Source organism: Neovison vison, chromosome 3, assembly GCF_020171115.1.
Source record: "Neovison vison isolate M4711 chromosome 3, ASM_NN_V1, whole genome shotgun sequence".
Classification (NCBI taxonomy): domain Eukaryota; kingdom Metazoa; phylum Chordata; class Mammalia; order Carnivora; family Mustelidae; genus Neogale; species Neogale vison.
The window spans coordinates 169,538,938-169,556,997 of record NC_058093.1 but is presented as its reverse complement, the minus strand read 5'-3'; the positions used below and the strand labels follow the sequence as shown (position 1 = coordinate 169,556,997).

Genomic DNA, 18,060 nt, shown 5'->3' with positions numbered 1-18,060 from the left:
GGTAACAAAATAAATAGTGTAATTTTCCAGCACTCTGCATGGCTATTCACGTTTAATGCACTCAATTAATTTGGAGATGGAATAGAGCGATGGTTCTCAAAGTGGGGTCCCCACACGTGCAGCAGCGGCATCACCTGAGAACTTCTTAGAATTGCAAAATTTGGAACCCCAGCCCAGGCCCACTGAAACAGTGATTCTGGGCATCAGGGGGATACCCTCTGCTATCACGAGCCCTCCAGGTGACCCGGATGCAGGCTAAGGTTGGAGAACCACGGGGGAGCGTTCTGCCTTGTGGTGCTGGCCATCTGGGTTTCACACCCGGGGCCCCTGCTTCCATCCCCCACATTCAAAAAGTGCCGGTTGAGGATTCTTGCTCCTTTAAGAGGGCCTGAGGTCCTCCGAGTTTCAAAGAGCTTAAAAAGAGTCATCGTGAGTGAAATATTTGAAGCCCGACGTGGTTGGAAGTTGCCCGTCAGTATCAGGTGCATACTCACCAATTTTGACGAAACAGGGATCCTAGGACTCAGCTCATGCTTTGCCATTCTCTCCTTTTCCGCAACAAAAAGGCTCTGACCTTAGAGCTCCGGCTCATGCCTCATTGTGTCGCAGGCTGTGGTGCCAGCCGTCTTCCAGGGACACCCCATGCCCTTGTCAAGGCCGATGACCAGGCTGCATTGCCTCGCCCGGCCGTGGGAGCCAAGACCAGGAGGCAGAGTGATTTGGAGAAGGCCACAAAGGGAGTCAGCGCCCGAGTTAGCTAGCACCAACAGCCGCCCCCGGCTCCCTGCTCTGTGCTTTGTCTTCTCAATGAACAAAGCTGCTTCTTAAGTACACATAAGCCAAACTGCCTTTCAAATTGCAGCCATCTACTTGGAGTTCAGATTTGCACAGCATGACATGAATTGGGCTGCAAATTATGCAGAAAACAGCCATCACATCCATCTGTGATGTCAGAATCCACCAGTACAATGTGACCTGGTAGTATCTGGGAGAGGAGACGTATATTGGGTCTGATTCTTTCCCTATGCAGTATGATGAATATCCTCCCGGCTGCATTTGGCCCAGAGTGAAAAGGTTAAATATGATTGAGGTTATGCCTGTGATATGCACAAGAACAGATTTCACTTCCAAGGGTGCAGGCGATTAGGTTGTTTTTTTTTTTTTAAATGGTAGAGTAACTAGAAAAAGAAAACACACAAATACACTCATACCTAATGGTAAACTGAATTTATTTCCTCTTGGAAAACAATTCCAGTAATCTCCAGGTTCAGACCGCAGAGTAAACATTAATAACAGTAACATACAGGTTAGTTCAACTGATTCAAGAATTTGGCTGTGTGAAATCATTAAGGAAAACCTTGAACACTCAAAGCTTCAAATGTATCCAGGAAAAAAAAAAATCTTTGACAGTCTACATAACAACTATTGCATATATAGTGATGCTACCTGTCACATTGCAAGGCTTACAAATATATATACGGGCCTTATCCAGCTGTGGGGTTCTGTTCGGCGAGAACATCTCTTCGTGGTGTGCGAGAATCTTCAGCAATAAAAAATAGTCTTGGATTTAACCGTTGATATACCAAAAGAGAAATTCTAGGCTTAAGTGGAAATAAAAGGAAGTCCAAACAGAGTCTTATTTGAAACGGCTGTTTTAATCTGTCTTCCTCGAAAATACTTTCTCTTAAGCCATTTTGCTCACATTTTTTTTTTTTTTAAGCTTGCCTGAATAGGGCCCAAGTCCACTCGTCTTTATAAGACCATCTTAGTATCAGACGACATAATACATGTGCAACACTTTATATACAAGGAGTCTATCTGGTGCTCAAAAGTTCAAACACATGAACATCCAACAGTTTTGATAATACAAGTTTTATGGTACAATACAATGTTTCTGAATATTATACATTAACAATGAACGTTTCGTGCAAAGAGTAAAACATGTTCCCTTTTTGTGCCACAAAAGTCATTCTCCTTGAGAGACCGTATGTGCACTAACTGCTGTGTTGGGTCATCGTATGGTTCTGTAATAAAAAAGAAAGAGGGGGGAAAAAAAAACTTAAGTGATCTTATTGTCATCAGACAGAGGATCTATACATGCTGGTTCACTGATAAAAATGTGACTGTGTTTCTGCACCCCACCCCTAAGGGGGTGTTCGTGGGGACCCCCAGTGAGTACCCGGGGGGAGAGGTGGGGCCAGGGGCCTATGGGAGGTGAGATGACTGGCCTGTACCTTTCCTTTTTTCTCGGCCTCTGCCAGCCTTCCCTGATTTCCCCTCCCACCTTCCACTGTCTCTTCTTATCAAAGTAAGACCCATTTTTCAAAGACCACAGTAGCACGATTTTAACAGTTTTCTTTATCTGTGTGTTATTTCCCTTACAAAAGCTTTTGGTTTCACCACTCTTAGATGGGAACATCTCGACTGCAGAGGCTCTATCTGTTGCTGAATGTGGCCTTTACAGGCCAATAACCCACAGAGGGGGCAAGATGCTTCTCCCGCTCCTATTCTGGGGTGGGCTTGGGGCTGGCACTCCAAGGCTCAGGAACACATCAGAGTGGCTGCAAAGACCCCCAAGCCCAGCGGAAGCCCCCTTTGTGGTACTTGGGTTGTCTTCTTTCCAACCACATAGCACGTTCCCTCTCTGAGTGGACACCCCACGTCTCAACGGTGAGAGGACAACTGTATACACAGACCTGCAGCCTACAATGAGGGATGGCCCCACACCCCGGGCATACTGCTGATGGCCTGATTTGCTCCTTCCCTCCTCTGCATTTCCCCTGAGCCAGGATCTCCCACCTGTCAGCTTATACACAGTCCCCTGCCCCATCCTTTCTGCTCAGAACCTGGAGGTCTAGCTCAGAATACAACCACTACCATGTTCATCCCATTGAAAACCGAGTTCTCCCTCCTCTGATTTCCTCCTGATTTATACTAAGAGTACACTTCTTAGGTCTTCTGGTTATTTGCAGGCCGGGCTCTTTCCTTATGTCAGAAATTCTGGTGTCCATTCATTTATTCATTGCTTCATAAACATCTGTTGAACACGTGTATCACCACCTGGCATGGCCCTCAGCAACGCCCTCATCATAGAGACCTGGCCAAATGAGTAACTGCTAGGCAAGGGCTATTGAAGGGCCTCCCAAATGTGCACAGTTTGAAGAAGAAAGTCACATGGCCACAAAATGACAATGTAATATGGCAGGATCAGATCTCAAATGAACATAGAAATGCCATGACTACTCCTAACCCTGCCTAGACTTTGGAGAAGGTGTTGCAATGGAGGTAATACATGACGTCTGAGTTGAGGCTGGAAACACGAGAACGTATTGGGCACTCCAAGCCAACACATTCACACGAGCAAAGGCAATGAAGCAAGAATACACAAGGTATGTTCTTGGACCTGCAACTCCTTTGGGTTGGATGGAGTCTTCTAGGGTGTCCTGAACCAAGAGTACGGATGAGAAAGGAAGACAGAGGGTAGTTCAGGGTCAGATTATGAAGATCCTTTTGTACCTTTTTTACCTTGCTAAGGAGTTCAGACTTTGTCATGGAGCTGAATGGCAGCCATGGAAGTTTTTTAAGTGGCGTTTTTAAGGCTTAAAGTCCTTTGTTATCTCTTCATCGCCCACAACTAGCAAACTTCCTGGTCTGTGCACACCTGTTGAATAACCAGATGCCTGCCCAGTCAGGGCTGAGAGCGCCAGTGAGGGAGATGGGAGATGTGTGACGAGGACCCAGGCTTTCCATTCTCTGTTTCAAACTTAGCCCATTTCTGAAGCCTGACAACAAATAATGACGAGGAACATTATGTCACTCTCTCTTATTGAAAATAAACCTATTTTTATTAATTTAGTGATTCAGCTCGATCTTTTTTCCTTCTTAGGAGCCCTAGCCTAACAGTGCATATGGAATAGTTTTTATGCCAATCCTCTTTTTCTTTGTAACGATTTCTAAATACTTTTGAAAATTATTTTTCACCAACAGGTAGACAAAGGGTAATCAAAATACTGATGAGACTACTTCCTTAAAAATAAACCCAATGGTCATGGGAGCATTTATGAACAATACAAATCTCATTTGCTCAAAATATCATATCTAAGCTTTCTTATACCCTTTGTTATCTCAAAGGGTCAAGTCTGATCAGGTTTTTCATTGGTGACAAAAGTTGCCTAAATGATAGGACACTGATGGGTGGTGGGAGATTTCTTTCTTTCTTTCTTTTTTTTTAAACCATAACCAAAGCTTAAAAAAATCGATTTCATAACATTAGTTTTAAATGTGTAAGTGCTTACAATGGACATTCTGCATTCAATAGGATTCTAGAGGTTAATAAAGGAAGATATATCACAGTGTCTCCAGTGTTTTTTTGTGTGTGTCTCTACTGAGATACCGCAAAACAAGAACCTAACACAAATCGGCTGTAATAGTGGGCAACAGTTGTGTCTCAGACATTTTCATACTAAACCAGAGCCATACAAGCCTCTTCAGACGTGCAGGGAAATGAATGAATACATATGAGTCACTTATTGCAATGGACCAAAGTTGTTACTATAAAAGAGTTATGTTTTGCATATTAAGAGAGAGGAAGATAAATCATTCGCGAGAAGGACAAGATTATGGTTTGTGAAATTCAAGCTCACACAAAAATAAAGAGGCCTAATATAAATGAGGTCTAAATGGGCAATCTGGTGTGAAACATGGTAAAGGCAGGAAGTTCTCTTGGTGTGGAGATGCCTGCATAGAACTGAGATCAATTATTGCCATTTTTTCCACCCACCCCAGTTTTTTTTTTTTTTTTTTTTTCTTCAGTTCAAATCAAATGAGGGCTGAGTAAGTCCAGGTGACCCCAGCCCATCTTGGTGTCCACCACTGGTAGTGACTGTCAAGATGGGAAAAGGGCATCCTGCTAGGTGGTCTCAGGTAATGGGCATATGTGCCTTGAAAACAAAAGAAAACCAGTCCTCAAAGGCTTTCCTCACCACAGTTGGGGGATCCCTGGGCTATGTCTGTTCCCCTCTCCCAGTTTTATTATGAGTCACTGAAAAGAGAAACGGCCCAATTTAATTTTCTGAAGAAAGAAGGAATGGGTGTCTCGACTGCACAGGTTGGGTTGGCTTTCGGGGGTTGGAGAGAGCAGACTGAGAGAGAGTTTCTAGACTTCACAGAGGATCCTCTGGTAAGAGAAACCGGAAGTTGCGTCACGGGAGCCCTCTGTGGGTTTTTTTTTGTTTGTTTGTTTTTGTTTTTAACTCCTAGACATGATTTCTTCAGAACCAGAGAAAAAGGAGCAAGAGGGAAAGATGAAGAGGAGAGGAGAGACGCACTGAGCACAAAGCGAGGGTAGGCCACGAGCATGGTTCCCGCTTGTTCGGGCCCTTTCCCTGACAGGAGCCGGTCCCCCAGTCACCGCAGGACAGGCGCGGACGCCCAGCGAGGGGAAGAGGCCGCCGGGCCGGCAGGGGGCAGCCTTCTCGGCCTGAGCGTTCCGGCGCGACACGTCCAGGGGAAACCCCGACACCAGCACGAAGCAGTGGGTCATCTCACCGCTTTCACACGGCGATTCACAGTCCCCAAAGCACTTGAAGGCAGTGACAGCTTCTGAGGAAAAAGATCTGTTCCAGGGGAGGGAAAGTGTTTTACATAATCGAGGAGAACATCCGCGCGAGTCCACGGGGGCGTGTGAGGGGGCGACGACAGAAAAGGAAGTGGGAAGAGAAGAAAACTTCTGAAATCCCACAGAGAGCCATATTCTACTCTGCAAAAAGCCATCTCTTGGAGACCCCATGTCTAAGTAACTGAAAATTGCAAACCATTAATCCCAGTTATGAGCAGTTGTTTTACACGAGGGGGGCCTATGCTAAAAAAAAAAAAAAAAAAGAAAGAAAGAAAGAAAAAAGAAAAAAGGAAAAAAGAACGAAACACAAACACACACACACACACACACAAACCCAAATCCACAGCACACCTTAAAGCTTAAAAGGAGATCCATCTACGTAGGATACCTTAATAGCCAGGTTTCAAAAAAACGAAAGAACAAAACAAAACAGAACAAAAAACCAAAAAACAAAACAAAACAAAAACAAAACCACCCCACAACACTCTCCTTACTGAAAAGGGCTCCATTGGGGAGGAGTGGGTTCTTTTTTTTTTTTTCCCCTATAAATGTGAAATTAAACTTAGAAAGCTAAAAAACAGACAAGGACTTTCAAAATTCCCTTCTAGCACTATGTATTTCTTTTAAAATACGACATGCCTTTCATTTTACAAGACTGGAATTCTCATTTTGGGCTTGGCACTCTAACAAATGATTAATTCAGCCTCCTTCTTTCTGAGAGCTGACCACATCTACTGGTCAAACGGTTTAATCCTATTTAAAATGCAATCCAAGCAAAATATTTTTGAACAAAAATAAAACCCCGCAATCTCCCGAAACTGCTCACCTTGGCCAAGTTATCCCGTTTTTCCTGTGATCTTGATGTGAATTGGAATATTTGCACCAATAACAATGATGGAGTGAACCTTTGGAGGAAAGCCAGGGGGAATCTACCTTTCCAGGGAGGAAAAATGAAGTCCCCGCCCCCAAAAGTTGTGCCCACAGATCGCCCTCGTTTGTCCAATATTTTGGCAGAGACCACGTCTCGCCTGTGCTTTGTAACTCTCTGTTGGCATCAGCAAAATGTTAAGTAGCAATGGTAATAAAAATAAAAACTGCGTTTGAATGGAAGTTTTGTGTGATCTGTTGATTCAAAGATGTTAATCATTTTTTACCATGACTTGTCTATTTATAGCCCTTTGTCTCGAACAAATTCTGACAAGCTTTTAAAACTAAGAAAAAGAGCCAGCATGCTATTTTAAAAAGGAATGAAAAGAAGAAAAAAAAAAAAAATAACAAGCTTTCCACTAATTCACCATGCCATTAGAATCCCGAATTTAAACTGCAGTTGTATTCAATTTAAATGAGATGTTTTCCAACCAGATGAAATAGTAGGGCAATTGTGGCTCTGTAACAATGCAAGGCGGGAAGAAATAAAAGAAATATAAAGATTAAATGTGGCTGTTTCTTTCAACAGATGGTGACAGCGCCTGGCAGCATGTTGTTTTTTCTTTAGTTGAAGAAAGCAAACATCCGTAATCAATCATCACTGATTAACTAATTATATTACCCTTCCTTTTATCACGAGGGTTGGACCTTTATCTGTAAACACTATGGATAATCTGTAGGCTTGGATTTTTCCAGAGGCATATGCCAGTACACACACAGTCCGGCAGTTACAAGCTGCACGCAGAATCCCGCTATTACCATCCACCTTTAAGCCCTTACCGCTTTATTTATTTTTTTTTTTTTTTAAACAAAAGCAATTGGTTTCCAACAGGCTGGATAATAAGACTTTTGACCTGCATTCTTCTTTGACCCATTAAGGTCACCCCTGTGCTCGGGCATCTAGCTGACTTAGGAAATGCCTCCAAGTCCTACATTTCATCTCCTGCCCACTCAAAATAAAGCTTTCTTTAAATGTGTCTGTACGGGTCCCTGAAGGCCAAAGAGGCATCCCTGTAGTGGGCAATGGAGGGACAGAAGCTTCTGCCTTTATTAATGAATGCAGACCATTATGAGTCTGGCTGGCTCCTTCCCTGTTCCCAGAAGCATATACTGTACGTGACTTAAAATGCTAGAATATTGACACAAAGCGAGCCGGGCACCCCTAAGGAAAATTACTCCTTGGATATAATGTAGGCTCGTAACAGCTATTAGAGTACAAAATAAAACCCTCCGGGATCAAACTGACATATACCGCATTCCACCTAGTCCTCAAACATTAGAAGAATTTCTTTGTGAAGGCATTCTCAAGGACAGCATTAAACTGACTTTTGTAGCAATCTGCAACAGCTTTTTGGCTCAGAGCTTTTAGTACTAAATCTCTGGTTTGAATCAATACAAGTACTATATCTTCTACATTAATCAATACATTTGGTTCAATACATGTTCTATTAAATTATACTTTCTAATCAAGATTTTTACATTTCCACCCTCTCTCTTTTTCACCCCCAACTTCTTTTGCTAGTGAGACAGTTTTAAAAGTGTACATAGCTAATGACAGCATATGGGGTTATTTCCCCCACACTCTAGAGAAATACTATGGCGAGGGGCGGCCTTTAAGCCCCTTAATAAGGTTAACGGGATGTGAATGTAATAAATGAACATTTGCAAAGTCCCCACAACTACAAAAGTACTCTGAGTCTTAAATTAATTAAACGTGAATTCCTATAGCTCTCAAAGCACCATCAGTAAAGTTCTAAAAATGGCCCTGAAGACCCAAATCGTCCAAAAGTACCAATCAGATACCATTTTGCCACCCAAAGTTTCCCTGTCCACAATCCGTACACTTCTTGGCTGGAGAACTTCAGGGGACTTGTGTTTTTGTGGATCTTATCTGGTGACCAGCAGGAACATGTATGTGGGTATGTGCAAGTTTGTAACACCTATTTTAATGAATATTCTTTAAAAGATAGAAATGTAATAGTTCCCAAAGTGCTTTGGGACTCTAAAAAACATATTCATGGCCATTTTCATAGCCAGAGAAGTTGACTCATAATTTTTACTTTGGTAGAATTTACTAAAATAGGGCTCTACTCTTTTGTTTTGACATAATCAGTGGCATTTCAGAAACTGTCATAATATGCTTTTGCCTCTCCCTCTAAATTCATGAATGTTGCATTTATCATGTTTGCACTGACAGAACTTCCCTTTTTATTTTTTTCATATGGTAATACTATCGCCATGAACTTACAGAGACTCTGATGCATTTTCTTCTGACATTTAACACTTCACATGGGCTTGGCCTGACATCTCAAAGCATTTTCCGGACAACACCAAGATGAATTAAAGCAAAAGGTGAAACTGTCATCAAAAGTGACCAGAAAAATACAAGATACTAATGATAGAAAAGGACCATTATGTTATTTCATTTGTCCCCTTGCTGGAACAGAGTTGTTTTATAAAGTTTATACTCTAGGCTAATTTTCAATGGTTCTGGCAATGAAATTTCCATCACATTTCCCATAGGAAACAATTTCACGTCTCAGTAAACTTCAGGGAGGAACATTTCTATTATTGTTGTTGTTCTTTGGACATTCACGCAAAATAGGCCTAGCAAAGGATGGTCTGAGATAACCTTGAAATACACGGACATTGGCATGTTCATGACTTTATGTTCAGAAGTCTTAAACATATCTTTGCAGCATTAAGTTCTATCTCATCCAAAGTAACCCAAAAGACAATCCAGAGAGCCATTTCTTAGTCATTATACACACTGTGTCACTTGGTTGCTTCGTTCTAGAGAGAAGCCTACAAATTAAATAGATTCTAGAAGGCCAGTGGGACTTGCCTTTCAACAGCCAACCCTGCCACTATTGACATATTGGGCTGGACAATTCTTTGCTGGGGGTGGAGGTATCCCCTGCCCTGTTGGATATTCAGCAGCATATCTGGCCTCTATCAAAAACGGGCCAGCTGTGGCAACCACTAATGTCTCTGACATTGCCACATATTCCTTAGTAGGGGAAAAAAATCTCCCCCAACTGAGGACCACTGCTTTACAGTGTTTTGGAAAATCCATCGAACCTGTTGTGCCATTCTTGTGTATGCTTAGTCTTTAGTCCAAGAGGTATCTTCACCACCAAATTTAAAAAGCAAGCAAACAAAATGGATAGCAAAAGGGACATATATACTGCATTGAACTATATCATATGGCATCTAAAAATATAGTCAATGGGTGAATCTTAAAAAAAAAAAAAAAAAAGAAAGGCGGGGGGGGGTCACCTGGGTGGCTCAGTCGTTAAGCATCTATGTCTGGCTCAGGTCATGATCCCAGCATCCTGGGATCCAGCCCCGTATCAGGTTCCCTGCTCAGCAGGAAGCCAGCTTCTCCCTCTCCCGCTCCCTCTGCTGGTGTTCCCTCTCGTTCTATCTCTCTGTGTCAAATAAATAAATAAGTAAATAAAGTCTTTAAAAAATAAAAATAAAATAAAATAAAATATAGTCAATGGATGAGAATGGGTGATTGCAGAGAAATTGGGGAAAGGATAAATAATGCCCTTTTAGATATATAATAAATGGTATTGCATGTATGAACAATTGAATGTCTCCAGAAAACGTCTACTCTTTCACAACTGACCATCCATGTACATCAGTGAATAAAGGCAGTACATTTTCACGGCAATTAATCAACGTCCTGGTTTAGGAATATTTGCAATCTAACAAGGGATAAATATTGAACTCTGGAAATTAATTTTTAAGGTGTGGATAGTTGAACTATCTATTTTGAACAAACTGCACAGACATCATCCTTAATTTGCTGGTTTAGATTTAATAGCAAGAGTCGATTATACCTGTAAGTAATGAATGCATCAGAGAACCAAAGACATGTTTTCAGAGCTGGGAGGGTCCAAGCAGCATCTGTTCCATTATCTCATTTTATAGATGAGGAAATTAAGACCCAGAGAGTGTAAGCCAACTTTCAAGGTCTTATATCTCCTCCAGTGGCTCCACTGGCTTTGGGCATGAAGCAATTGCTGAGTGACAGTGGTTGACGTGTTCTAATCCCTGGGTCGGACCAGCAGCAGAGATGGCGGATACTCACCAACATGAGTGGACAGAGTGTTATGGGCCATAAAGAAAGTACACCTTGGACCTCTTATGAGAGAGGAGTCACACTTGCCTGGTGCTAGATTTGAGGAGGAGGAGGAATGAGGGGCTCCAGAGGGAGAGTAAGCATGAATCAGGCTAAGAATCCATAGGCATAGACTGTCTGGGACAGGAAGTCATCTGTGCGGCTGGAGACCATTCAGGCCAGCCGGGCACAGAGTGGGGTCCCACTTGAAGAAGACCCTATTTTCATTACAGGTATTCTTTCTCACAACGGCAAACCAAGAAGGCAGAGCCTATGGTGGTTACCAATGTTGTAAGAATACCCACTTAATTCACTTAGTCTTGGTCTAATACATCTTCAGAAGCCTAAGCAAAGACTGTTTTTAAAAATAATGCCATGTCCAAATTGCTAATGCAGAACAATTTCTAGAATTTTGACAATTAAACATAAAGACAAATAAAACAAGCCACTCTGGTCCACCAGTTTCAAAGGGACTCTACTGCTGATGGGTCAAATGTGGGAAATATTAGCATGGTCATAATTCCATTTTTTGAGAGCTTTAAAAATGATAGTAAAAAGTGTGTAAACCTGGCGATTCACAGACCTGTACCCCTGGGGATAAAAATATATGTTTATAAAAAATAAAAAATTTTAAAAAAAAGATAGTAAAATTTCAGTTGCTAGCTGACCCTTATCTGTTTCGTATACCAGCCAGGCTTAAACATTTCCCATTTCGGAACTGACAATAGTACGCAATACTTACTAAGTTAAGAAAAAAAAAAAAAGTCCCAAATTGGAAGTACAGGCTAAAATATAGCACAATGGCCACTGGGAAATATATTAAAAATCTAAGGTCTATTTTTAAAAGGAAACCATGAACTTTTGCTTACATGCAAGGAGCCGAAAGAAAATTTAAATTGAACTATACAAAGCCAGAAAGTGAACGAGAGACTGGAGCCAAAAGATGCTGTTCAGATTGTAGAAGTGTAGGATCCCAACGTATTATGGGACAGAAGGCTTTGATAGGCAATACAGTCTAATAAGATATTCAGGGATTAAGTCAGTGCTTCACGGACAGATGTGTCCATGTGCCAGTTGTTGCTAAGCTTTAATTTTTCCCCCTGCAATGTTTAATTTATCACACTGGCGCTTTCTAAACTAGAACATCTGTAAACAAGGTTAAGAATGACCTCCTTCCAATTTTACATCCGTGAACAGTGCCCCTTCTTCGTGCTCTAATTTTAGATACCTTAAAGATAAATAAATCTGTGGAAGGAAAAAAAAAAAAGGCTTGTCTGACACTGTAATGTGTTCATCTTGGGCGAATACAAATTTCCTCTCTGCCTGGCTCTTGAGGCACACAACTGACTCTTGCCGCTCAAGCCAGAGTCAGGCATCCCCTTCGCAGTCAAACGCAATTAAACAAACTTCTGCTAAATATTTAACAGCCTCGTGTAGTAATTAGCAGCAAATAATGGGAGCTTAAATTGATAATTGCTCAGAAATGTCCTCTTGCCAACATTACAAGTTTCCCGCTCCTCCCTTTTCTCTTAGATTTTGAATCCCGGAAGGTTTTATTTTTAAAGGACTCAGTTACTGAGATTACCCATGGTGACATTACTTGGCCCACAATCTTGCAGTCAAGTTGGGCTGTTTTTGCTGTCAGCTGCAATATTCCACCCGCATTACTTATTTTACTTCTGTGTTTGAAATCCAGCGCAATTTAAAGTTATGTACCTGAAAGCTGCTGGAACAGGGCATTGATTTAAAAACTGACTGGCAGGCTTAGGATTTAAACTCTGGTCCACTAGATTCAAAAGGTCATCTGATTAGAATGAGAGAGGCACAAGGCTTGTAATTTATATTCAAAGGGTAACCTTTGTAGGGAGAAGGAGGGAGCAAGGACTCTTTCTGCTTTTTCCACTCCATATGGACAAGGATTCCCTTCAACCAAATTCCAATAATTATGAAAAATAGTTTATTGAACTTAGAAAAAGCACAAGAGATGCACTTCCTTGTAGTGTATCACTTCCTTTATTAAAAACACCGCCACACTCTCTAGGAGGTAACCTCGTATTAAGAGTAAGTCAAAGATGTTATAAATCATTAAAACTAACAGAAAAGAAGTCTTTCCCCGTCATAAGCAACCAAATGTTAGTCTACTAGGGCATTTGCTTCCGTAGATATGAATAAAAAGGATAAAACTGTGAAATGACGATGATTGACAGGCATCATTTACGTAGTTAAACTGCGTAAGGACAAGTCTGTGCGCACATGCGTGCACATGTGCACATCCACGCCCGAGCTGGACGTTGGCACAAGTTTGTGCTGAGCAGAGGGGGTAAAGTTACATACGTGTGCGCGTTCTGTAGGTCAAATCCCTGCCGTTGGCCTGTGATCTTTTGGTCCCTCATTGCCCCAAATTGCCCTTGTTTTAAGTTCTAAACGAAGTCCTTTTAACGAGCAAATATTTCACAAACCCAACTCCATTCGGGGGTCTCTCACTTAAAAAGAAAAATACACAATTCTGGTTTGGAGAAAGGAGGAGTAATTTCATACTCAAGGTGGGTGCTTGTTTTCTTGCTTGCTTTTTCCTTTCCTTTGTCCCCTGCATGTTTTTGTGTACTATAGAAAGGATCCAGTCCCCTCCCTTTAATCACCCCCACCCCCCTACTCCCCGCAATCACCCCTGGTGGTTAGCCAGTTCACAGAGACACCTAGAGAGGAGACCAGGAATGCTGCAGGCACCTCTTATCCTACATTGAACCTTGTCAGGTCTTTGGGGGTAGATCTGTGTTTTCTCTTGTCCCTCATCCACTCTTCCTTCCCTCAGGATCTCACAATGGCAGCGTTGCCCCTCTCTTTCCACCCAGCCAAGAAGAGCCTCTTTTTCATTCAGAAACTCCCACGTTAAACTCCCGTTCTCCTCCCACTTCCCGGGCACCTTCTCTGACACTGCTTTCCAGGTCTCTGTGGGACAGTTTCCTCACCTCTCGTGGTCCACAGACTCCTAGAAAGACAGCCCCACACAAAGATGTGCTGTAACTATGGTGAGAGTAATCTATAACCCTCACATCCTTATATAATTTGCTACTCCAAGTTAATTTTAATTCATTACAATAAAGCAATATAATTAAAAAAATAACTCTTTAAAGTGAAGTATTTAACATGATCCTGGAAGAAAGGCAGCTTTCTTGCTAACAGAGGGCTAGGCAGCAGGCATGGTGCACACTCATGCAAATTCAAAGGTGAGGCGTAAACAAGTACACACAGCCACACTGCCATGCAGAAAGGGCCTGGCAACGGGAGGCCTCATTCTAATCAGTCCTCAAAGGAACCTGCCATACAGAAGTGGCACTTATTCTAATTTAAAGCCCTCATGCTTGCTTCAGTGTTGCAAAATTTATAAAAGAATAACTTCATTAAACCGCCTGGCACTTCAAACACAAATGCAAACCAGCCACAACACAGAAGGAGCTGGACAAGAGGAAGAGAAATATTCCCAGAGAGTTGTTAACTCGGATATTCAAATGAAGCCTGCATCGGGGCAATTCTCTTCCCGATGACCCGGTCTGACATGCAACTTTCCTTCACCAAAGACTTCTCTTTACTTCACTCGGGAGGCCTGTTGCTGCTTAGCGGTCTGCTTAATCACACTGGAAAATCATTCAGAGGGGTCCGGCAAGCCACGTGCCGTGCAGAAAAAACGTCTGGCAGTACCTAAGTGAATACTGTTCAGCGTTCTTTTCCTGGTCTGCAGAGAGATTGACTCTGAATACACACTATGACAGTTTCCATTTACTGGGATATAGATTTCAGACTCTCCTATGTTGAAAAACTCATGTAAAAAAAAAATGCCCCCTTTCACTTGGGTCTTCAAGAAAGAAAGCAAGAGTAAGGGCTAAGTGGAAACCATCTGGTCGATCCATGCACAGCATTGGAGAAAAGTGAGCTTCACATCCTAAAACACACTGTTAAGGAAGATCCTTTTTCTCCCTTGAATCCAAGAAATGCTACAGTAAAATAACTGCAGGCTAGATTTCCAAGCGACAATGCAGTTTGTGTCAGAACACACATCATTTCGTGCTGTCAACATGTTTCTCCAAATCTCTTTTTGGGGATGCAATGCAAAGACAAATCTGGAAGCCTTCTGAAGAACTCCAAGCCTCTGAGAAAGTGTGTGTCACATACGAGTTGTACTATGCACCGTGATCTGGAGAGATTCCAGTCAAGAAGGAGCCCCTTCTTGTTCAGGGTTTCTCAATACCCATGTCCAAATTCGGGCAGAGATTCTGCTTCAGAGGGAGTAAGGGTAAGCATCCCAAACTCTTGGAAATGGTCATCCGTGGCTAGAGAAGAGGCAATGACCTTAGGGTGAAATCGCTTAAGGTGAATCTACAGCCAACAGAAGGTCTAACAGAAGACACTGAGCCCAGCTCAACGCAGAGCTGTGCCGCAGGGTCCGCTGCCGCTCAGAGGGGAGACCTGCTCTAGGACACTCAGGCCAGGAGAGGACAGACGGACAGGAGTGATGGGAGCGTGAAAGTTATCACCCAGAACAACAACAACGGAAAGGCAGCGTGATGTGATTCGTATTATTCCTAGGATAAACAAATACTGGAATTAATTCTATCTTCGTAAATATGTTTTTATAATGCTGAGGGCTCTTTTACTTTCACATAATGCCATAGAGTGGTAAAGGTAAGTTTCTATGATTTTACTTCTCCATGAATAAAACAGAGCTAATCAGATGGAATGAATGAGCTAATTCAATTACAGGCAGCCTTTATTGTGCAATAAAATATGGATTATTGATCTTGTGGAGTTGGCAATGCATGATGCAAATTTGAGTGAATGAAACCTGAAGATTCCAGTTTGACTGTTTTTATACATGCTTACGTCTACTAGGACTGTTTCTATGTTTGGAAAACCAGCAAAATAAGCAACGCTAACTAATTAAACCCCGGGCTTCAAAAGGGGATGGATGAAAGGTCACCTCAGAGGGCTGGCATGGCAGTCTGAGAAGGGCCCTTTAGCAGGGGAGCCATCCCTCCGTAGACTCCTACAACAGAGGGAGGGGTGGAGACACGGACCCTCTCTTCCGGCCTGTGTGTGGCACGGTAAGCCACAAACTTATTTGGGATACTGAAATTGACTTCATAGGCATCTTGCTACAAATCCAATCTAGTCCCGTCATCAGAACGAATGTATTGTTGTGGCTTTGCACTTGTGAGGCAGAACTTGTCTGAGACACAGCACTGGACTGTTCTCACAGAATCCTTTGGTCTTTTATCTCTTAAAAAAAAAAAAAAAGGCAATAATCAACCCTGGTTAGAAAGCAAGCAGCTCTGAGGTCACATGGAACGGAAAGCCTATGCAGCCAACACTAAAGGGAAAAAAAGAAGGTGAGCTCTCATATTCCGTGTGTATTTACACACCTCAGTTCCGTCTTCGCACTTCCCCTTATAAATCTGCCCCCAGATACGGTGGCATGCTGATTGCTGTTTGTGCTCTGCTAGACCAGACTGTCTGCCGTATTCCTTAGAAACTTCGCCCCGCTCCTCCCTGCAGGCCTGGCCCTTTTCCTCCTTTTGACCAGCTCCCCATCCTCACTACCTTTCCATGGACCAACCCCCCCGGCCCCCACCCGCAGCACAAACATACACTCTTTCTTCCCCTGATTTTTTTTCTAAGACTCGAAGTGGGTTCTGTGCTTTGGTAGGCATCCCTCCAAAAGCACAGGCAACGGACATGTGGCCTGTTTTCGGAAAAGACTCCAACGAAAGGGAGGAATCAGAGATGCTAAACAATGCTACGCAAAGTTGCAAGCTGCTCGGCTACAGTCCAGAAAATGAATCCAATTTTTCATTCTGTCATTATAAATATTTCATTGCAAATGGTACTGATTTTCTGCAACTGTGGTTAAGCAAAGGGCCTCTGTGTGAATATTTAAGAAAAAAAAAAGGGGGGGGAGGAAGACAACGAAGAAGGGGGGGAAGGAAAGGTTAGCAACCAATTAATTTCTTACTTTAAATGTAAAAGATTCCGGGAGAAATTCAACAGTGATGTAGTGTGTGACTCAAAGAAGAAGAAGAAAAAAAACATTTACTCTGCTCTTCTTCTGACAGTTTCTCATAAAATATCTGCAGCCCATCTATCTTTTAGTACTCCAGGCTCCTCTGGAGAGCAGAAAATGGTGGTTTAAAGCTCACTTCAGTGCCAGTCTGCGGGAGATTGCTTTCCACAGGACCCCCGCTGATGGAGGCCTAGGGGAAGAGGCCCAGGAGTTATTCAATCAGCCCGAGACTCTGGGGCGGCTGGGGGTCCTTTGAGGGCTGATTATAAAGCTGCCCTCCTGTTGCCTGCCTCGGAACAGAATGAAATGAGCAGCCTCTTGCTGAGCAGATTCTGCAAGAAGGAATTTCACCTGTCATGGAGTTTGTCAGAATTTCAGGATTTATCTTGGTGCAAAATTAATAAAATACCAACCAGGATTTCAGGCTGACTACTCAGCTGTGTCATCTCAAAGTGATCTTTCACCCAGGAAAACCTGGACAGTGAGGACCGCCGTTCTTGCCCCACTTCCCCTTCGGAGGGTGAGCGAGGCGACGCGATACCACCGGACGTCGGGATGAGATTCTGAACCAATTACACACAAGGCTGCGTGACGTGTGGGTGCTACTGTCTTGATGCGTGACCTCTCACCCCGCTGCTGTGGTTCTGAAGCCTCTTTGGAATAAGCCCAAGTCTGAAGCATAAAAAGGCCATTTCTGCAGTTTATAACACAGTAGGTCCCCTATGGCATCACATCTGTTAAATTCATACACTGGTATTTCAGGCCTGAATTTGATTTATCTCTTAAAAAGAAGTTCTCACGACGGACTGTGTTAAGAGCACAGATTGTGAAACATTACAAATTAATCTTGGGTCGGCTGTGGACAGGGAGGTGCGGTTTCAGCGTTTGTGTGAACACGTGTGCCCTCGGGTCCCCACACCCTTGGGGCTCCCTGTGGGCAGGGCCCTAGAGGGGAGGGGACAGGCAGGGGACAAACCTCTCTCCCTGCTCTGGGGCTCTGGGCGGCAGCCGGCCTGGGAGTCTGGCGTCTCTGCCCACTCCGCTGCAGAAGGTGGCTCGCACCACACAAGTCGCCACGGCCGCTGCAGGTGGGGTTCTAGGAAGCCCCAGGTTTGATCATTTTGAGCTGGGGCTTGCAGAGCCCTGGAGCAATTAGCTCTGGTCCTCGGGATGGGCGGCATCACGTCACAGATGGGGCACTGTGAGGGATGGGTGCGATGCTCACGCCACCGGCTGGCCAGAGGCACTGGGACAGAGGGTACAGACCCTTCTCAGATTCGACTCTGGACTCTGAACTCAGGTTTGGAACAGGCATAACTCGATTCACAACAT

The 18,060-nt window shown here is 43.2% G+C and overlaps 1 protein-coding gene across 3 annotated transcripts in view; it reads right to left on the bottom strand.

Annotated features, from left to right (window-relative positions):
• Nucleotides 1-1,200: 1,200 nt before the first annotated feature.
• The window catches only part of ZNF521 (zinc finger protein 521), a 277,983-nt gene continuing 261,123 nt past the window's right edge, over nucleotides 1,201-18,060 (bottom strand). For all 3 annotated transcript variants that reach the window (XM_044243247.1, XM_044243249.1, XM_044243250.1), the window contains exon 8: nucleotides 1,201-2,024. In XM_044243247.1, coding sequence (XP_044099182.1) covers nucleotides 1,995-2,024 — 30 coding nt within the window. In that variant the 3' untranslated portion in view covers nucleotides 1,201-1,994. The remainder of the gene's footprint in view (nucleotides 2,025-18,060) is intronic.